At 44.7% G+C, this 23,022-nt stretch overlaps 2 protein-coding genes across 2 annotated transcripts; one reads left to right on the forward strand and one right to left on the reverse strand.

Moving 5' to 3' along the window:
• tmem179bb (transmembrane protein 179Bb) lies at positions 1-5,226 on the reverse strand (the record flags this gene model as incomplete). The annotated part of the gene is made up of 5 exons (XM_080846474.1): positions 1-144; positions 522-612; positions 2,030-2,167; positions 3,582-3,778; positions 5,122-5,226. The coding sequence occupies 5 exons, from the start codon at positions 5,224-5,226 to the stop codon at positions 1-3; spliced, it is 675 nt and encodes a 224-aa protein (XP_080702600.1).
• Positions 5,227-18,048: 12,822 nt separating this feature from the next.
• Positions 18,049-22,375, forward strand: slc3a2b (solute carrier family 3 member 2b). Its single transcript, XM_080840074.1, has 9 exons — positions 18,049-18,122; positions 18,856-19,096; positions 19,375-19,559; positions 19,845-20,015; positions 20,183-20,271; positions 20,401-20,543; positions 20,751-21,066; positions 21,304-21,372; positions 21,515-22,375. Exons 2-9 carry the CDS (start codon positions 18,879-18,881, stop codon positions 21,860-21,862), a joined length of 1,539 nt encoding a protein of 512 aa, XP_080696200.1. The 5' UTR covers positions 18,049-18,122; positions 18,856-18,878; the 3' UTR covers positions 21,863-22,375.
• The last annotated feature ends 647 nt before the right edge of the window (positions 22,376-23,022 follow it).

The raw sequence follows: 23,022 nt of genomic DNA on the forward strand, positions 1-23,022 counted from the left end.
TTAAGCTCGTGTTGGGCGGTTGAAGAAGGGCTCTCTTTCGGCTGCGCTCCAGACCGCCCCCCTGAACCCGGCACCGTGACGTCGTTGCACCCCTACCACGGCAACGATCAACACCCAGAAGAAGAAGTTCACCCACACCGATTTCTGAGGAACAAAAACAGACAATGGAAGTCCACAAATCATTTCATCTCATATATATACTACTTTCACAGACAGGCCACCAGAAAAGCCAAGGACATCTACTTCTACTCCCTCCATATGTTAACCCCTCAAGGTCAAATTTCAATTTTCTAATTTACAGTATATCATAGTATATTTCATGTGTTAGAATGTTTATTTTTTTAAAAGTGAATGTTCTCTAAAATATTAACCAGGTAGATCCTTTTTATACAGTAGGCCCACCCCTCTCCCCAAACTTCTACTGTTCATCTAGTAGTTTCACCATCTGTTTGTAAAATAGTCACTATTCATCTAAAACAATATTTAATACAACTGGTGTAGTTGTGTTATAGTGATGTAGCGTCATGACAGACCTCAGCTCTGTGGAGTTCTGAGGAAAACTGATTCCCAACGTAGGGACTCGCCCAGGTCTTATTCTCCGCTTCCTCGCAGCTGGAACACAAGCACAGATACACATAAAGGAACATAAAGCCACAAGCACAGGTACACATAAAGGAACATAAAGGAACATAAAGGTACAAGCACAGGTACACATAAAGGAACATAAAGCCACAAGCACAGGTACACATAAAGGAACATAAAGCCACAAGCACAGGTACACATAAAGGAACATAAAGCCACAAGCACAGGTACACATAAAGGAACATAAAGGAACATAAAGCCACAAGCACAGGTACACATAAAGGAACATAAAGCCACAAGCACAGGTACACATAAAGGAACATAAAGGTACAAGCACAGCTACACATAAAGGAACATAAAGGAACATAAAGGAACATAAAGGAACATAAAGGTACAAGCACAGGTACACATAAAGGAACATAAAGGAACATAAAGGAACATAAAGGTACAAGCACAGGTACACATAAAGGAACATTAAGGCATTTGGGGGAACAAGCACAGCTACACATAAAGGAACATTAAGGAACAAGCACAACCAAACAACATAAAAAAGTAGAAATGTGAGCTTAAAAAGGTAAATGATACAATACATACATATATACACACACACACACGATCACACACGATCACACACACACACACACACACACTGTATAGTAGATTCACCTCTGTGTAAACCCCATGTACGATGAGATGAATGCCGTGCCATTTGAACACAGTATACTGTAGATCTCCTAATGAACTAATTCATTAAAGAGCGGCGCCTCTTGTGATATGGGTCCCTGCCTCAATAACACAAGGTCAGCTGCAGACTTTAATGTGGGTCAGAGAGACAGTGCTCAGGGAGCCTTTGGGAGCCTCTGCTGAATGCAGCGTGCAAATAAACGCATCTTTGTGCACGTCCGCAAGGACACTTAAGGACATTACTGCAGCAGAAAGAGCCAGTGTGACCACAGTGTCCTCTAGCTTCCATCTGCTGAGCAATACCAGGGTTCAGAACCATAAAACGCCATCCGAGAGCCGTGACATAGAAAATGATAAAGGCATACATTTATACAAACCATATAAAAATACTGAACCATATGTATGAGGTGAATATATTATGTGCATCTTGTGACATCGGAAATAAAAAAAAAATGCATTTTTGTGTCCTCTGGTATACAACCAGGACAGACCCTCTACTCTTTGGTCAAAACGAATCAATTCACACTGAGGATCAATGTACTCTCAAGTCAGTCATGTGATCTGGTTCTCAAACTGTCATCTCAATCCAACATTGGTGTGAATGTGAGACCTGCAGCTTTAGTCATAATAGAGTACTAATGGGTTTGAAAATAAGACTTAAAAACATCACACACACACACACAAACACAAACACACACACACACACACACACACACACACACACACACACACACACACACACACACGCTCTGACTTGCCTTACCTGGAGAGGGAGGGCAGGGTCTGCATGATGGAGATACACAGGTGCTCCCGGCCGATACGCAACACACACCCCGACACCAGCAGGAAAAACACCACCACACCACACACCACCAGAGTCATGTTCAACCCAGACCTGGCCCTGCACACACACACACACACACACACACACACACACACACACACACACACACACACACACACACACACACACACACACACACACACACACACACACACAATCAAGAATCATACTGGACTTACGTGTGTGTGTGTGTGTGTGTGTGTGTGTGGGTGTGCAATGGTGCCACGGTGCCACAATGTGCACAGTAGGGTTTTCTACCAAAATAATGTCAATTCTTCTTCTGCCTAACAATTGTTTAACATTACCACATTACATTCAGTAACCTTGAATCATTTTTGAAAATATTTTTTTAATAACAGCAAATTGATGTCAGTGTATCCATCACATGGCCTATTCAGCTCTCATTACCCTCATTTACAGCAACCAGAGCTGAACCCCCAAAGCAACCAGAGCTGAACCCCCAGAGCAACCAGAGCTGAACCCCCAAAGCAACCAGAGCTGAACCCCCAGAGCAACCAGAGCTGAACACCCAGAGCAACCAGAGCTGAACACCCAGAGCAACCAGAGCTGAACACCCAAAGCAACCAGAGCTGAACACCCAGAGCAACCAGAGCTGAACACCCAGAGCAACCAGAGCTGAACACCCAAAGCAACCAGAGCTGAACACCCAGAGCAACCAGAGCTGAACACCCAAAGCAACAGAGCTGAACACCCAGAGCAACCAGAGCTGAACACCCAGAGCAACCAGAGCTGAACACCCAGAGCAACAGAGCTAGACACCCAGAAGGCCCAACTGCCGATGGCTGACAGCCAGCCCACCCCAGTCCTCACCGGCAGTGGGGCACACCCTTCCATACACACACGCACACACACACACACACCCTTCCACACACACTTTCACACACACAAACACACCCTGCCACACACACACCTCGCCACACGCACACACACACATGAGGAGAGGGCAGGACAGCCCATTCCCTCCACAGTAAAACCATACATGGAGACAGAGCAGTGACATTAGTACTGCCCAGGGTGTCTCTAGGCAGGACAGAAAATGGGAGACGCCAATACTATCAGCACAACAAGACATCACATGAGCTATGCCACATTATAAACAACAGCAGTTCATTTAAGTAAACAGACTGGCGGGGTGTAAGAGTAGTGATCTCCCTCGACAGAACAGAAAACCAGGTACATCGCTCCTACAAAAAAATAACTGTCTTCAAGTGCACAATGTAGTATGGCTTCAAACAACAGCTTTTTCGCCCAAAGAACAGCCTGCCAAGGTGTGGATAATCACCACATTACTAGGGATCTCTCTAGACACAACACTTGTCATCTTTACTACAAAAACAATTCCCACAAGAAAAAAACAAACACCAGACATTCTCACACTTCTACTCAGGTAAACATAACGGAGTGTGTGCAGAGGGAAAGTGTGATGTGAAGGCGTGTCGCTTCTGCTCGCCTGTTTGCGTCCTTGTCCACACAGCTGGTGTACATCCAGTAGAGGATGAGGGAGAAGCAGTAGATTGACACGCACACGGAGATGGCCGACACGAAGTAGCAGAGCGACGGTGAGCTAGAGCTCTCCATGACCAGGCTCTGGTCGGAGGCGTTCAGGTGGACGCTGCCGTAGAGGATGCATCTCCCTGCAAAGTGACCCTGCAACGGAGAACAGCAGGGGGCAGCAGTCATACACATGCCATCTCAATATGTATCCAAACAATGGCAGCAATGTGAGCTTTATTTTTTAATAACACATTTGTAGGCCTTTGTAGGCCTTCCCAAAACCTGTGGACACAAGGTTTCACACACACACACACACACACTCACACACACACACACACACACACACACACACACACACACACACACACACACACACACACATATATATATATACTGTATATACAGTATATAGCGAGCGTAAAAACAATACATGCTATGCTATGCTACATATGCTATGCAACCATAATTCATGTGCTCCATTTTATTTCAATGATAGTAAGCCTGGCTGTGTACTTGTTGACCTCTGCTGTTCTCTGTTATCGCTATAGCATGGGGCCTTAATGTGTTGAGTGCTAGAACAGCTGACCTAGGTGTGGACAGGCTATCCAGCACACTGGCCTCACTGTCTATGTGTTCACAAAAAATGTGTGGTCTGACTTTTCAAATGCTTGGAATGTGCTGAGCTTTCATTCACGAACTTAAGAACGGGCTAACAGCTTACCTAACCACTAACAGCTAATCTTACAATCACCCATGACACATGGCACACTTCAACAAACTTAATCTGGAATAAAAATATCAGTGGGTTTGTTTGGTTTTACTTCTTCTCCTCGTAAATCATACTGAGAACATGCATGTAGGGTAATTTAAAACCACATCACAAAAACACAACACAACCTTTCACAAACTATCTGTTCTTTTCAAGTATTGGTCTATGGTTACACTTTCCCTAACTTTGTTACCCACACAGACATTAGGCTAAAAAGTGTGTTGTAATAGGTTGTAGTCATTCCTGTCAATACGATCAAAGAACTACACATCTAGTTGAGTCGCATCCAGCGCGTTACAGTCAGATCATCTAGTCGAGACTGTCGCGAGAAACCTGGGCCCGTACTCACAATGCATTTCAAGGCATTTAAATAGCTCCAGGACAATTTAGGAGAAACTCCTAAAAAAAATCGGCGTGTCAGTCTTTGTCGAGAGAACTCTTGATTCACTTTCAGACCAACTCTCCGACGGAAAATGTCAGTTGTTTCATCCCACGTCGCACTCGCAATGTTTTGGGATACAAACGCAGAACTTCAGCCGTAAGATGCTTCATGAATATAGGACCAGTGCGTCCTGCTGCGTCCTAATTATTTAGCTGAAATGTTCTAGTCCGAACACCGTTTACCACTGATTATTGTCAAGTAGCGGTTCTGAGCGTAGCAAGAAACCTACAGGTGATGTTAGGCCGCCCACCTGCATGCTCTCACCTGTGCGAGGCGTCGTCTTACCTGATTGATTGTCAGCGAGGCCGCAGCGATGATACCGCAGATGAAGCAGCCCGCGTATAAAACCAGCTCCAGCACCAGAAGCCACGGTAGCGCCATCTCAAACATCTCTGCGCCCTGTCAGCCGAGTCGAAGCAGGACGGCAGCAGAAACATAGGCCTACATTCCGCATAATTTGCGAATTTGAACAACAATGGAGTCGTTGACGACAATATTGCTGCCCATGAATTCCTAGTAGTTTAGTCCTAAATGCCTAAATGACATGGCATGAATTTGACTCTTTAATACTTGACAGTTGTAGCCGAGTTCTCTCCAATAGCTGGTTGGAAATTTCTTTCCTGTTTAAATTTTGGTATGTGGAAAGAACCTCGTGTTCAATCATCATGCGGAATGATTTAACAGTAATCCCTGGACCTGAAAGACACAACAATTGAATGGCTTTACAGTCTACCAAATCCTGAAAGTATTAGACTTAGCCTCCTGCACTCATTTCTGTTGGCAAGTGGGTTTAACGTTATTATAGATACAGGCATTTATGTAAAATATGATGATCCCTTTCCGATATGTTAATAAACTTCATAAAATAGGTAGCAGTAGTAGGGGTTCATAAATTAAGTAGCATAGGTCTTTACCAAACAGCCTGTTTGTAACAAAGTGGTTGTAAATCATTAGGCTTTGTGACAGTGTTATAGATATTGGGGTGCAGTTAAAGGATGTCATCTTAGAGCATATAACCCTTTGTTAATTGTAATTATATGCTTATAGTTTATGAAATGCTTTTTTTTATGAATAACAACTTCATTCACAGCTTAGACAAAGAACACATATAACAGTTTCCTTGTGCCTGGGACAGAGCGAGCTACTGCTTTCTGGGGGTTTAATTAATTATGAGACTTTGAGGTATGGCAACATCCCAGTACAGGATGTGAGAAATATAATAAAACAAATATCTTATAAGACATCTTATGAGAAAAGGTACTACAGCCTTGAGCTGGCTTATTAAAACTGTCAGTCAGGCCGCATGAGGTCTTGGGAGATTTGTTCCCCAGTTGGAGGATCAGTAGGGGACGTTAGCCTTTGATCTAGAAAGTCTAGACAGAGAAGAGAAGCTGGTGTAGGAACATGAGACACCGGGGTAACCATGACTTCCAAATGTCAGCAGCAGTAGCGCAGAGTAGTTATTACATCCGTATGAATCTTTATGCAGGACATTTAGAGATCAGACTCAGAGTAGTTATTACATCCATACGAATCTTTATGCAGGACATTTAGAGATCAGAGTAGTTACTACATCCATACGAATCTTTATGCAGGACATTTAGAGATCAGAGTAGTTACTACATCCATACGAATCTTTATGCAGGACATTTAGAGATCAGAGTAGTTACTACATCCATACGAATATTTACGCAGGACATTTAGAGATCAGAGTAGTTACTACATCCATACGAATATTTACGCAGGCCATTTAGAGATCCGAGTAGTTACTACATCCATACGAATATTTACGCAGGACATTTAGAGATCCGAGTAGTTACCACATCCATATGAATCTTTACAGTTATTACATCGATATGAATCTTTACGTGTGACATTTAGAGATCAGAGTAGTTATTATATATATGAATCTTTACATTTAGAGATCAGAGTAGTTATTACAACCATACGAAACTTTACACGGGACATTTAGAGATCAGAGTAGTTATTACATCCATACGAATCTGTACACAGGATATTTAGAGATCAGAGTAGTTATTATATATATATATATATATGAATCTTTACACGGGAGATTTTGAGTTTTCATTTGAGTTTTAATGGCTTGACCTTATGTGAGGATTTAAAATGAATGGGTATCACGCATTTTGATGATTAAACAGAATCTGGCATTTGGTATTATGTGAATTTACATAACAGTGAACCTTAAAGAGACAGCTTGTGATTTTCAGCCCCTACTTCTTATCAGAGGTATGCAGCAGGTCTGCCACTGGGCGTGAATGGTCCTATCAGCTCCCATAACCAGTATTCTACACATTTGTCTCTACATGAATGTGGTCGGCTACAGACAGTACCATAACGGAAACATGTGAGGCCCCCCCCGCAGAATAACCCTGAGATGACTCTGACTCTGAAAGGACCTGACTCTGATAGATAGGGCACGGCTCGGTTCCAGAGTGTGCTTACGAATAGTGCTTGCCTCTGGCCAGTATAGCACGTCCTTATTGTTTCCAAATCTTGAGCAGGAAGGACGTGCAAATATTCAGCACTACTCACTCTTATCGCCACTTATCAAGTACAGTAGATAACTTTGTGGAAACCCTTTCCTTCCTGTAGGGCAAAGTTTTAGTTTTATGAAGTCTTGCACTGAAACTGATTCATCATCAGTTTATTATCAGAGGGTGTACCATCATTCACCACCAGGGGGCCTTCAGTGTTCATAAATGGACAGCTGTGGATAGGCCCTCTCCAGTCAGTGCCTGTGGTTTCTAGGCAACCTGCAGCATGGAGAATGCAAGCACTCCGAGACGGGAGAAGAGAGAGGGGAGGGAGAGAGTGAGGGGAGAAGAGAGAGGGAGGGAGAGAGTGGAGGAGACTGAGAAAGGAGGGAGAGGCTGGATCTGAATACCCTTAAAGTAACTGCTGGATGATTCCCAACGCTGAACTCAAAAAGAGGGGACACTGATTAACTGCATGGGATGCCCTTAGAAGCTTGGTGCCCACCGACCGCCACGTTCAGCTTTAGGACAATTGAGAGGAAGCTGAATGAGTGCTGTGGCACACAAGTCCCACTGCCTACTCTTAAAGGATCTGTCTCTGATGTGACTCTAAATAGATCTGACTCTGAAAGGACCTGACTCTGATAGATAGGGCACGGCTCGGTTCCAGAGTGTGCTTACGAATAGTGCTTGCCTCTGGCCATTAGCAGCACGTCCTTATTGTTTCCAAATCTAGAGCAGGAAGGACGTGCAAATATTCAGCACTACTCACTCTTATCGCCACTTATCAAGTACAGTAGATAACTTTGTGGAAACCCTTTCCTTCCTGTAGGGCAAAGTTTTAGTTTTAAGAAGTCTTGCACTGAAACTGATTCATCATCAGTTTATTATCAGAGGGTGTACCATCATTCACCACCAGGGGGCCTTCAGTGTTCATAAATGGACAGCTGTGGATAGGCCCTCTCCAGTCAGTGCCTGTGGTTTCTAGGCAACCTGCAGCATGGAGAATGCAAGCACTTAGAGGAAACAAGCTGCACTGATGTGGGAAGTCAATCTGAGAGAGCCCAACGTTCTCTCTGACTAAACACACACACACACAACACACACACACACACACACACACGTATAAACATGTTAGTGCCCGCACGCAACAACACACGCATGGATACAAACACGCTCACATATGCACACGCTCATACACACACACACACACACATTCACACTCATTTGTGAAGTTGGCCATAGTTTGTGAATAGCAGTGGTGGTTTAAGTCCAATGATCTCAAAAACCTTTTCTGGCTTAACAGAGACCGTTTTAATTGCTCTAATTATGTGGTTTTCACAGTGCAAGAGAGAAGCGTTAGCTCTGAATCCCCATGGTAACCTACTTTACTGTGGCTTACAAACCGGTTTGGAATTTCAGTTTTCTGAAGGTCACATATGAACTAACTCCAGGGGAGGACTGGTGTCATTGTTCTCCAAAGATTAAAGCCCCAAACTTTTTTCCTTCTCTCTCTCTGTTTATCTCTCACTCTCCCACTTCCTTTCATTGTAAGCCTGTTTGTATTTCTGTGTCAAACACAAACTCCGCTTCATATATATGAGAGAGTGGACATTTTATACTAAGGTAAATAAGTAAAGGCAGTATGTTAACGCTTAGGGCTATAGATCTGTAGACCTCCCCAACAGCAGCAACATCACAAGCTGTCGCAAACCGTTCAAAGCTGTGAATTCCCCTTTTGTTAAAATGTCAAATGACTAAAAAAGACAAGACATCTTATCTGCAGAAGACGCCCTATCTACTGCCCTACAGCCACACAGTGTCCAAACCTCTCTGCCTTTTCTTTGGTGTGTTTATGCTTGTCCTTGTCCTTGTCCTTGTGCTTGTGCTTGAGCTTGTGCTTGTGCTTGTGCTTGTGCTTGAGCTTGTGCTTGTGCTTGTGCTTGTGCTTGAGCTTGTGCTTGTGCTTGAGCTTGTGCTTGAGCTTGTGCTTGTGCTTGAGCTTGTGCTTGTCCTTGTGCTTGTGCTTGAGCTTGTGCTTGTGCTTGTGCTTGTGCTTGTGCTCGTGCTCGTGCTCGTGCTTGTTCTGGTGTGTCTACTCAGAGTGCAGTGTCCCTGATGTAGGCCAGTCATGTTTGTTTAGTGGCCCCCTGCCCCCCTGCCCCCCTCCCCCCTCAACCTGCCACACCCGCTCAGGCCAAACAGGCTCTCGGCTGAGGGGACCGGCTCAGTGAGTATCGGAGCACCAAACAGGGAAGAGAGACATCCCTCCCTCAGGGGTAAACAGGGGGGAAACGCCTGCCTGCCCCTGCACACAGAACCAGGGAAGCTCCAGAACACAGAACCATGGGAGCTCCAGAACACAGAACCATGGGAGCTCCAGAACACAGAACCATGGGAGCTCCAGAACACAGAACCAGGGAAGCTCCAGAACGAGACAGCTGCTGACTCTGTGCAAGTGGGGGCCAGATCCATTTCAAAGTCATCAGCTACCTGGGATGTCGCCATGGAAACTATGTTTTCATATGCACACAGGGGGAAAGAGCTGATGGTCGTGATCAGCAGGGTCAGGGTCTCCCCCCTCTGTTTCTCTGTCCCCTTCTCTCTCTCTCTCTCCCCTCTGTTTCTCTGTCCCCCACTCTCTTTCTCTCCCTCTCCCTCTCTCTCCCTCTCTCCTTTTCGTTTAATCGGATGTTTAATTTCCGCCTGAGCCGACTGAACGGTGGAACAAAGGGACGCCTGAACAATAGCGGTGCGCCGGTCTCAAAAGCAGTGCCCTGACTGAACCTTTGCCACGAGGGGAAATGAAAGCGGCTGGGCCCGGCCTCTCAGGAGCGCTGAACAAATAAATGGGTGTTGGCGTCACAGCGCAGCGTTGTCTTGTACAAACATGTCTTGGCCTCGCTCTGGAGACTAGCAAGTGCCACAAGGGGAATAATATCTGCATGGGAACGAAGATCACGTTTGAGAGCAGAGCCTACTTTCAGTGTGAAGATCACGTTTGAGATCAGTGTGAGGCTGAGATCACCTTTGTGACAGGGCTCGTCTGAGATCACCTGCGTGACAGGGCTTGGCTTTGGAGTTGTCAGACTAAAAACAAAGTGCACATGGCTAGAGTGGGGTGGTGCTTGGGGATTTGGGGTTGGGTGGTGTGTGTGTGGAAGATCAAGTCATACAAACAGAGGGGGCTCCCTGTCCGTTAAGGTCCTGTTCTAACAGCCCTGCTTAGAACCAATGACATGGGTTCAGTAGCCAGTGAATAAAACACAAGGATGAAATGGACATCTACGCTTTTTTAGATAAAATAAATGAATAAATGTAACACTACTAATGTGCTAGATTCTGTTGCTACCACCGTTCTAGTCAGTACATGTATTCAATACCTGTGTTTGTAGACCATACAGGTGTGTCACACATCAGAATCTGACTCAGACTAGGAATCAGACTTGGAACCAGACTTAGATTCAGAATCAAAATCAGAAGCAGACTCAGACTCAGACTTACTCAGCCTTATTTACACATACAAGGAATCTGGCTTTGGTAATTCACTCTCAGAGGACAATATCCAGATAATACAGAGACAGCACACAGATAATAGACAGACGACACACAGATAGATCTTTACCAGCTGTTCAACACTGCCAGCCTTGCTATCACAGCAATGCATTGGTTTAGAAACCTGTAATCATTTTCTCCCACATTAAAGACAGATTTCTACACTGCTGTCTCCAGCCTTATGTAACAATATACGTCATGCCCTGCGGAGGAGGTGATGCAGAGGAGGAGATACAGAGGAGGAGGTGATGCAGAGGAGGAGGTGATGCAGAGGAGGAGATACAGAGGAGGAGGTGATGCAGAGGAGGAGGAGGTGATGCAGAGGAGGAGGAGGTGATGGAGAGGAGGAGGTGATGCAGAGGAGGAGGAGGTGATGCAGAGGAGGAGGTGATGGTGAAGAGGAGGAGGTGATGATACAGAGGAGGTGATACAGAGGAGGAGGTGATGCAGAGGAGGAGGTGATACAGAGGAGAAGGTGATGCAGAGGAGGTGATGCAGAGGAGGAGGTGATGCAGTGGAGGAGGTGATGCAAAGGAGGAGGTGATGCAGTGGAGGAGGTGATGCAGTGGAGGAGAATGTGATGCAGTGGAGGAGGAGGTGATGCAGTGGAGGAGGTGATGCAGTGGAGGAGGATGTGATGCAGAGGAGGAGGTCGTGCAGAGGAAGAGGAGATACAGAGGAGGAGGAGATACAGAGGAGGAGGAGGTGATGCAGAGGAGGAGGTCGTGCAGAGGAGGAGGTCGTGCAGTGGAGGAGGTGATGCAGAGGAGGAGGTTGTGCAGAGGAGGAGGTCGTGCAGTGGAGGAGGTGATACAGAGGAGGAGGTGATGCAGAGGAGGAGGTCGTGCAGAGGAGGAGGTCGTGCAGAGGAGGAGGTTGTGCAGAGGAGGAAGTGGTGCAGTGGAGGAGGTGATGCAGAGGAGGAGGTTGTGCAGAGGAGGAGGTGATGCAGAGGAGGAGGTGATGCAGAGGAGGAGGTCGTGCAGTGGAGGAGGTGATGCAGAGGAGGAGGTTGTGCAGAGGAGGAGGTCGTGCAGTGGAGGAGGTGATACAGAGGAGGAGGTGATGCAGAGGAGGAGGTCGTGCAGAGGAGGAGGTCGTGCAGTGGAGGATGTGATGCAGAGGAGGAGGTCGTGCAGAGGAGGAGGAGATGCAGAGGAGGAAGTGGTGCAGTGGAGGAGGTGATGCAGAGGAGGAGGTCGTGCAGAGGAGGAGGTCGTGCAGAGGAGGAGGTCGTGCAGAGGAGGAGGTTGTGCAGAGGAGGAAGTGGTGCAGTGGAGGAGGTGATGCAGAGGAGGAGGTCGTGCAGAGGAGGAGGTTGTGCAGAGGAGGAGGTGCAACGAAAGCTTGAGAGCTCTAACACGTGAAAGGGCCAGATAACAGCAGGGTGTTCAAACACTGCCCTACTCAAATGAATGATTTTATGCTCCCTCTTAAAGGCACCCAGTGCAACTTTATGTAAACATTCAATGAAAAATAAACATTCAATTTCTAGTCTTTTTAACACGTAGTAAGTTTCAATAACTCCATACCATTACATATCGACATTCAAGGAGCAAAGATGATACGTCGTTGTGTGGTGAGAACTGATAGAAAATCGTAAACAACAACAATCGCCGGTGGGGAGAAGCCATTTTTCCTTTGACTGGAAGCCTGCTTTATTTATTGTAGGTTACAAAAAATGTTGTTATCGATTTTCTATCAGTTCTCACCACACAACGACGTCTCATCTTTACTGCTTGAATGTCGGTATGTACTGGTATGGAGTTATTGAAACTTACTACATGTAAAAAAGACTAGAAATTGAATGTTTCTTTTTAAGCCTCGAAAGTTGCACTGGGTGCCTTTAATATCAATATTCACCAGATGAATATTGTGAAGACAGTTATAATGGCTGCTACAGATGATTTGGATTATTATTGTAGTCTCTGTTGATTAATGGTCTATGTGTTCTGTGCTGTACATCAAGCTGCCTCTCGGAGTACGCTTACGTTTTCTCAGCCTAAGTCTGGATAGCAATGAACGGGGAATGGATCAGGCTGTTTGTGTTTTCGTGTCTGTGTGTGTGTGTGTGTAAGCAGACAAGTGTGAATAGAGGAGAGATGACTTGTGTCTAGTCCGTCGTCAGTGAGGTGAAAGGGGACTCAGAAAGCTGAGGAGTGTGATTCTAAAGCTGATGAAGAATTACATAACCCACAGGGAGAAGTCTCCACCAAACCCTCTGCGTTTTGCATATTAAACTCCGGGCCAAGTCAGAGTTATCCCAGAGAGAGCCCGGCACGCGGCCTAAGAAACCGGCTTAATCTGCCCCGCTATAAATCATGGAAAAAAGTTTAAAGGCTAAAACAAAATCCGTTTGGAGTGAGGGCCACATTTCACATGATCTGTTCATCTCAGGTTATTAACAAAGGCTTATAAGCCTCTCCAGGCATTGCGTTTACAGCCTCTGCAGTAACAGTTAACAATATACAGTCACTGCAAACACCTACCAACACTATAGACTGCAGACACCTACTGACACTATAGACTGCAGACACCTACCAACACTATAGACTGCAGACACCTACCAACACTATAGACTGCAAATACTGTTAATGTAATTCAGATACAGTTTGATTGGAGGAGAGGCTGACTGTTTACGCAGGTTGCGGATTTAACCATGCACACGTACCTGACTGAAATCAAACACAATGTGTACCAACAATATGTAAATGTACATCCATTTTCATTGTCCTGTGCGGAAGTTTAAAGGACTGTGCCTGTGTTGTTATGCGCGGCACTAGACTTCACTTTTTCATGTGCACGGCTGTCTGTGTGTAATTGGTCATGTAGCTGCTGGGGCCTAAAACAACTAGAGAGGGTATTCATCACAGAGGATCCAGTTCTCCCAGTCATCTGGGGTCAGTAGGACATACTATTTGTTTTGCAAAGGCCAGCCTTTTTTTAAATCATTTTTTTTTTTGTAATTTGGTGAATCATGAAAGTGTCCATGATTTTGTAAAATCAGAGGCCAGTTTCTTCTCAAATCACAAGCCAGAAACTGGGCCTCTGATTTTACAAAATCATGGACATGGACTTGATTAGGTTATTATGTTTATGTATCGTTGGAGACCTTTTTTTTGCAAGATTGTCAAGCAGTTTTAAGACTTAGCCCTGGTGTCTCCTGCACTTGTGTCTTAGCACTGGCTCACCGCTCCTTGGCCTGCCACTCAGACCAGACAGACATCCAGCTATGGTCATGCCTTGGAGGGAATCCCCATGCGTAGGTCGCTGACCTGCTTGTACTCTTCTGCCCAGAGATCTGGCAACCTCCTGCTGTTTTTATCACCAGCACTGTAAAGGGCATTGGCTTGGCTTGGCCTTGCTGTTGGTCATTCTGACACTACTGATGCAATACCCCTAAACAGCCGTGGTCTCTATGCTGTGGTCCAGCGGGATGTTTATTGCCTGGGGGCAGACTGATGATGTTTGTAAACAACCACATAAAAACTAGCTGACCGTCAGTTTTTGCGAGACTGACATAAAAAACATGTTGATCACTGACCAATGCATGTTGATTATTTGCGTGTACGTACATGTGTGCACTTTTGTGCTTCGTATTGATCAATTAACGCAACCTATTTCTCTCAAACTGCTGCTTCCTGGTAGTGCTGTATAACCACGCTATCTCACAATAGAAGACACTTATTTAATTAGTCAGTTCCCTCAGTCTGTCTGTTTGTCACTCTCTCTCTATCAATCTATCTGTCTCTATCTATCTCTCTTTCTCCCTCTCTCTCTCTTTCTATCTATCTCAATCTTTCTTTATCTATCTCTCTCTCTCTCTCTGAATCCATCTATCTCTCTCTTTCTATCTATATTTACTCTCTATCTATCTATCTGTCTATCTATCTACATTCCACACGAGAGATCTGTGGGTTCATACTAACCCCCACGTGTGACCTGGTTCCTGTTAAGTAAGCTCCCCACCCTCTGCATGTGCTGCTGAGTGTTGGTGGGGGCACGTGCTGAAGCCAGACTTCCTGGAATGGGAGCACAACTAGGGGCTGAGCAAGGAGTGCGTTACAAGAAGCCTTCCCAGACATGTGCTTGCAAGTGTCTGGCATAGGGTTGTATGCAGTGTTGTAGTGGTCCCTGGAGAAGTGGGAATACTCTTTATTCATTTTTAAGCAGCCCATAGAGCACAGGATAAACGCCCTGTTTTGAGAAGTGGGTATACCCAATGCTGACTGAAAAATAAGTGGATATACTCCGTATACCTGCGTTTACCCTGGACTACACCACTGGTTATATGTGCGGATGGTATATAGCCATATGTCATTCGTATATGAAGTGTCATATTTAAGCCTGTGCTCGGCGGGTGATGAGTGTTTATATCTGTAGTGGGTTGAAAGAACTTTTGTCATTTGTAACGGTTGCGTGTGTTTTGTCTTCACGCCGAAAGTGCTGTGTGTTATAGTGTACTTAAAATATCCACCCGTGTAAAGCAGATAGGAGCGCTGGAACAGCTAGAAGGCAGCAGGAAAACTATTCCAAATGTGGAATATGCCAGGGACCAGCCTTGGTTATAATGGTTCATGTTGTCTAGGACATGTCCACATACATAACTAATTTTACAATGGTTTCTGTTGTCTGGTACATGTCTTTTATTCATAACTAGCTTTATAACGGTTCTTGTTGTCTGGGACATGTCCACATTCATAACTAGTTTTACAATGGTTCCTGTTGTCTGGAACGTGTCCACATCCATAACTAGCTTTAGAATGGTTCCTGTTGTCAGGGACTGTCCACATCCATCCCAGGCATTGGAATGGTACCTGCCTGAACAGATAGCAAAAGTTGTTGATGATGATGCTGTTTTTTCTGTTTGTTTGCCTGTTTGGCGTTTGCTTGTTGTTTGTCACTTTGAATCCAATCAATCTACTCCTCTGCATTCCTAAATGCATTACAATCTGGCACTTCAGATCCAAAGGTCACTGATTGACAACAATGTCTCTGTCTGTCAAATGACCCCATTAGAGGACAATAATGAGCTGAACTTAAGGAATGTAAAGATCAATGGTCGACACCCTAAAGTAAGCCAATTATGTTGAGTATCTATAGATGTATCTATATGAAACCGTCACAACAAAAGGGGATATTTCATTTCGTTATCTCCCCACAGAAGACCCATTCTCCCTTGAAAACCCCTAGCCTTTAACCCTGATCAAATCACTCATCATTCATAATGACCCCATGTCATTAGACAGATCTGTTCCTACATGTTGTGTTAATGTTTTTTCTAACCCTCTTGAACTCCTCTGCAAAAACAACTCCCTGAAAACCAACTGTCTTTTTCAAAACACTGCACGGAACACAATGTGCTGCAGCCGTGCTGTTTACATGACACTGGATACGCCTGCTCTTGCCTCCCCTCTCCCGGCCAGAGGCGTGGTTCTGTGAATGTTTTCACTGAGTTTTACTCCGTCTCCACGTCTTTGTCTCTGAGACAGGGACTTCACAAGTAGTTCATCAGACTACAGATTCAGCATGTTGCCTTATATCGCTCATATGTGTATATATATATAGATATGTACGTCTAACCTAGATATATGCTGCTAAATATACAGCATGTCTTACACACACGTGTTTGCCCTTGTGGATGGAGTCGGGTTACAGTGTAGTTTCCAAATAGAGCGCACGTGTTCTGCAGGCCTGGCTCCCTCGATGGTTCACAGATTCGAAATTTGGTCCATTTGGGTTTGTGATTGCAAGTGGAATAGCTTAGAAAATGAGCATTACAAATATTTTTTGTATTCATCCAAAACATGGAAATATCAGTAAAACAAAAACTAACATTTGGTGTGATATCCTCCAAAATAAAACTTCACCTTCTGCATTGTGTGTATTTTAATATACTGCCTTTAACTTATATATTTTTGAGGGACCTGTGTGTCTCCTGACCCATTCAACCTCTCTGATATCACATGCATGACTAACAGTACAGTATTTGTATGTCTTAGTCATGTCTGAGTTTCCCATCCCCTCACTGCCCTGACGGTGTGCTCCATACTGTACAGAGAGCTCTCTTCTCTTTCGGCTGGAGAGGTACAGTAGCTCAGTGGGTCAAAGGTTAACAGCACAGATGTGGAGTCTTCCTGTGCTTCCTGAGATAGGGAGCACAAAGGACTCCAAACAACACACTCATTCTCACAGTTCTTTCTTATTAAATTCTATTACAACTATGCAGTGGTGTCTTGTATCGAAACTATGTGTGTAGATTTGTAGAGAGATATATGTTACAGGATGATTTTATTATCCCCAAGTCATGTAATTAACTTGCTCAATATTCCATCAATGCACAAAATGTTATAACAAGAAATTACATCTCATATATGCATGGAAAAGCTGATCAAAATCCAAAGGTGTAGGTTCTGAAGTGCCCCAAAATGTACTGGGTGAAATGTTAGGTGCAGTCTTCTCCCCAGTCTGTTATTAAGGCTTTGTCTTCACGTTGATTTAGGTATAGCTTTTACCGCTTGAATGTATTTCGTACGACAAACAGTGATGAATAATGTCAGGGTGAATTAATATCATGGTCTCAGAGGTATTGCCCAAGTTTTCCGTTTTACAGATAGGCCTACAGGATAAACTTTATTAACATATTCCTCCTTTTTTTTTTTTTACAACTCTTCAAGTGCCAGCTTTATAATAACACACCGGATGAGCTCTGTTGGAAGCTCTGTAATTGAGTTTACATGTAAGAGGAAGACAATTTGTTTACTGTAAAAGTTGTATGTTTCGACGTTGTTCTTTCTTATTAGAGATACACTGTTCGGAATCTTCCAACTTGTTTATGACATAGGCTACTTGCCAACTCGGAAAAACATGACGAGGACTGTTAAGGTGGACTGTCCTCAACCTCAGCGAAAGCTTCCATTCAGTATGATGAAAAGCTTTTCACACGTCTACCACCCAGCGGACCCGGCTATCCCACTATAGTCAAACTGACATAAAATCAATGACGTTTGTAATGAGAAATAGAAATACAACCTCTACCAATAGTTTAGTAGGCCTACAATGTCAACTCCACCTTAAACATGGGAGGCGAGCTAAGCCTTGTTGGGTCTGCTGCCTAGTATATAAAGCCGTCAGACATTGATGCTGAGGTAGACAGACTAAAAGACAACGCACAGGGATACAAAGTGTTTGAATATCGCTCTACGGGTTTTTAATTTGCAAGCTGTTAAAAAGGTAATAGTATTTTCTAACACATATTAATTCCGCTCTTTTTCGGCATTCGTTTTACGACTGTCAAGCTGTTCTTAAAGGATTTTGTGTGGACCGCTAATTCTAATAGCACTATAGTCCGTGGCCTATTTACTTTGTGGCTCTTAACTATTTTAGGCATTTACGTGTGTGAATTATTGTGGTTATTTAGTTTAATATAATTTAATCTTTTTTCTTGGTTAACGCTTTTCCATCCAGGCCATAGCTGTTATTTGTAAGGTTGCTCAGGCGAATCAGTTGAACTGGACTAATCCGGTTTTGTGCCGCAATACGGGCTTTCATGGCCTTATTGGTCCGAGCATCAAAATGTAATATTTTCATTCATTCGCGAGCAACCCATTTACGTTTGATGACCTGTCGTAAATCCAAAGCATATGTCCTGATTAGAGGAGTAGTAGGTCAATGTAACATTGTAAGATTTGCAATATTGTTAATTGGATCCAGTGTAGTAGTCCATTCATTCAGAATGGCTCCATTATTCTGTTTCGTTTTAAGCTATTATTAGGTTAAATAACATGTAGCCCACAAGAAGGAATTCAACCATCCATCACAGTTGTATGACACGTGACTTCACCTTCCCATTTTCGTCATTATTGCTGATGCAATTGTATCGCACACTTGCCACCGACCGCTTACTACGCTGCGGAAGCCGGCTTCCGTATTTAACCACTGTGTCTTTGCTCCATTTGCATTTTAGCCTGACACACGACTATAGCGAACATGGGTACCGAAGTGGATATGAAAGATGTTGAGCTGAACGAAGTGGAGCAGGAGAAACAGCCGATGACTGCCGGAGACGCGGCAGGTAACGGAGATGCCACCTCTCCGACCGGCACAGAGACAAACGGCATTGTGAAGGTGAAGATTGCCGATGACACGGAGCCTAAATTCACCGGGCTGTCAAAAGAGGAGCTCCTTAAAGTGGCCGGCACTCCTGGGTAAGCTTTCGAGTCTTCTCCCCAGTCTGTTAAGGCTTTGTCTTCACGTTGATTTGGGTAGCTTTAACCGCTTACATTTATTTCGTACGACAAACAGTGATGAATTATGACCGTGTGAGAATAATATCATGGTCTTAGCTATTGCCCAATTTGATGTTCTGATGGGAGCTAACGGAGATCTGAAAAATAATTGTTTAATATTACTATAAACGCTTGAATGAACTGAATGTGGGGAATGCTAACAATGTTAATAACCGTCATGGTTTTCCGTCCCGCAGATGGGTGCGGACTCGCTGGGCTCTGCTCATCCTGTTCTGGCTGGGTTGGTTGGGAATGCTGGCCGGGGCCGTCGGCATAATCATCCAGGCTCCTCGCTGCAAAACGCTCCCAGAGATGAACTGGTGGAATCAAGGACCACTGTACGAAATTGGCGATGTGGCGGCCTTCTCTGAGAACCTTGACGGTAAGCAACTTAACCACAGAGCAGAGTGTGTGTGGGGGGGAAAGGGGGTTGTTAAGTACCTTGTGTGTTTCTGAGCTCAGCACTACTTGCCTTGGGCTGCTTCCCCGATACTGAGGTCACACGTGTGCACATGTGCTCCGCTCTGGCATGAGTCAGCCTTGAGGCTGTTGACCCGCCCACACACACACACACACACACACACACACATGCATACATACCACACACACTTCACATACCCAAAAAATGAAGTTAACCTGACTATTCTCTTGTCTGTTGATGCCACAGGGTTGAAGCAGAAGATTGATACGCTTGCTCAGCTGAAGGTGAAGGGCTTGGTGGTCGGACCCATCCACAAGGCCCCCGCAGACAATGAGATGGAGCTAGACTTGGACACCGTCTCCGTAGCAGGGGACCTGACTCAGTTCAAGGCGCTGATCGATGTTGCACACAAAAAGGGTGAGTGGCATATCTGTCTCTTTCTCAATACACACTTATCTAGATCAACAAGGGCAATTCTTAACATGGGGGGGGTCTAGGTTTTGTAGGCTCAGTGTTATGATGATGCTTCAGGGGGCCAATGATCTGTTTTTTCCTCCTCCCTGACTGCTCTGCTTCCTCCTCAGGCATCAATGTGGTTCTGGATCTGACTCCCAACTACCTGGGGGCGAACCGCTGGTTCGACAACATGATGACTGTGGCAGAGAAAATGAAGGTATGTTCCTTACAACACTAACCTCCATCAGAGCTGTGTGTGTGTCGTATAAAAGAGCAATCGATTTAACAAAACTCCGTTCTAGTTTTGACAAACTAGTCATCTGATTTCTCATGATTTCCATTTCAGGTGGCCCTGATTCGCTGGCAGCAGCAAGGAGTGGATGGCTTCAAGTTCTCTGGGTTCGAGCGTGTCGCTGATGTTAAACCTGAGACGTGGGAGGAAATCCGTGGGATCATTCAAGGCCAAAACGCCACCGACGAACCGAGGAGGTGAGCGAATGATCCATGAGGACTAGCCCAGCACACGAGACCTGAACACAACACATGAAAATGCACATTGTGAAATCACGTGCTGCTCTGTGCTGCCATCTGGTGGATGATTTCTTGGTCCACTTTTTAGCGAATTGCCACCCCCTTGTGGTCATTGCTGGAATCGATTTTTTCTAATGTCACTGATTGCATGTAAATTCTCTTAAGGGTCCTCATTGGTGTGACTGAGAAGAGCACTGCTGCAGAGGTGAGCAGCTTGTTGAACAGCTCTGGCGTGGACCTTCTGCTCTCTGGCGTTCTTCGTGCCAACAGCAAGACTGGCCCACAGGTTTCTAGCGCCGTGCAGAAGCTCTACGCCGATCATAACCAGACCAAGCTGGCATGGAACATGGGCGACCGGGAGCAGGGCCACCTGGCATCACTGGTGGGCTCCAGCTTGGTGAAGTTTAACCAGATGCTGCTGCTCACTCTGCCTGGCACACCAGTGTTCAATTACGGAGATGAGATCGGTCTGGAGGATAAGGTAAGAGACTATGGGCCGAGACCATGATTGGTGGACTAGAATATATATATATATATATATATATATATATATATATATATATATATATATATATATATATATATATATATATATATATTTTATATATACATTTGTATAAATCTTATTTTTGTATTCAAAGTGATTGGATGACTGGTCTCTGGTTACATCCCCCCCCAAACATTTGTGGTAAAAGTATTCTGTTTTTTTTTTTTTAAGGACACCAAGTTCCCCCAAATGATCTGGTACTCTCCTGAAGAAGAAGAAAATTTGAATGGAACTGCCAAGGTAAAGCAAAGAGCAGTGTCTTCCTAAATCTAGATTTGTGCCAGACTCTCTTACAGACTGTAAAGTGTGGCCATGGGGCTTGTGTTAAATGTCATCTCTTGTCTCCGGTCTCACCCCATCCTTTCTTCTCTCCTGCCTTCAGGATGAGATGGACGCTCATATCGCTCTGCGCAAATTCTTTAAGTCTCTGAGCGAGCTGCGGGCAAAGGAGCGCTCTCTGCTGCACGGCGAGTACGTACCCCTCCACAGCAACGACACCGCGCTGGCCTACCTGCGCAGCTGGGACCAGAGCGAGCGCTACCTGGTCGCCTTCAACTGGGGGCCCGACAAGGCCACCCTCAAGCTGGAGCACGCTCAGCTGCCGGCGCAGGCCAAGGTGGCGGTCAGCACAGACCCTGAAGGGTTGAAGCCTGGAGATCTGGTGGACCTGCAAAGTCTGGAGCTGGGTCCAGGCCAGGCTGCCCTGCTGCAGTTCCCTTACCTGGGTTAGTGCAAACCGAGAGTCATTGCATAGGTTGTTTTATTGTTTTGTTTCAAGGTTTTTTTAATTATTTTTATTTTAACTATTTTTATTTAAAACCCTGGCAGTTTAATTGTATTTTATTTGTAATGGGCATTCTGTTACTATTGGTTCTATGTTTACTTTTTAAAAAAGATGCTCAATGCACTGAACACGTTATACACTGATCAGATAATGCTTGAAGAAAACATGTACACTACCCTCAAAGCAAGTCCCCACATCCAACACTGTTACCTCAAATGGTGCATGCATCAAAATCTATAAACGTTCAACGTATTGTTGTGTACATTCCATTGTAGATTAACTCCATGAGGCGTATTCTAGTGCTTGTTACATTGTGTGTCCTAATCTGGACATTGGATGCAAAGTGATTGTGTGTGTGTGTGTGTGTGTGTGTGTGTGTGTGTGTGTGTCCAAACTGAAACATGCAGTGTAAAGAATCCAGTGATGTAGGATGTTGGTGTTCTAATGCAATCTTGTTGACCTCTCCTATCAAAACCACAGAGCATGAAATGTCATGAAGAAAATAAACTGAAACAACTCAAATGTGGTCTTGACTTTTTTTTTTTACCGGTCGATCCTTTGCGAATGTGTGTGTGAGCCTGTAAGGGTATGAATCGTTTAAGTGTCTCTTCTCTCAAGCCTTATAGCCAGAGTGGGAGAGTAAAGGGGGCTATCAAAGCACCGCTAACCTATACATTCTCAGGTGTCTATGGGCTCCATTGGGTGCATATGTACTGTATATTTATAAATACATAATTTGCACCCAAGCTATGATGAAACTTTATGGGTCAACACTCTATCTGCCCTTCTCTTTGTAACCGAGGCTGGTAACCTGTATTCATTCAGCAGGTGCTGTTATCTGAAGTGACTTGCAGTATAACTTTATAACTCAATTTATTAAGCTCATAAAACTGACTCCATACAGTTTGTTTTATGGCTATTAACCCGTCTGGAAACTTGGCACAGAGGGCCAAGAATCTGCTTCGCTTCCCTGTCTTCCTCCCATCTCCAAAGATGCTTCACAGAGCCTAAGACCTGAACCCTCAGAGTGAGCACATAGCTGATGGACCTAAACCCTCAGAGCAAACACATAGGTGATGGTGGTGAGGAAGAACTCCCTGTTAACG

This window comes from Sprattus sprattus, assembly GCF_963457725.1.
Source record: "Sprattus sprattus genome assembly, chromosome: 1".
NCBI classification, from domain to species: Eukaryota; Metazoa; Chordata; class Actinopteri; order Clupeiformes; family Clupeidae; genus Sprattus; species Sprattus sprattus.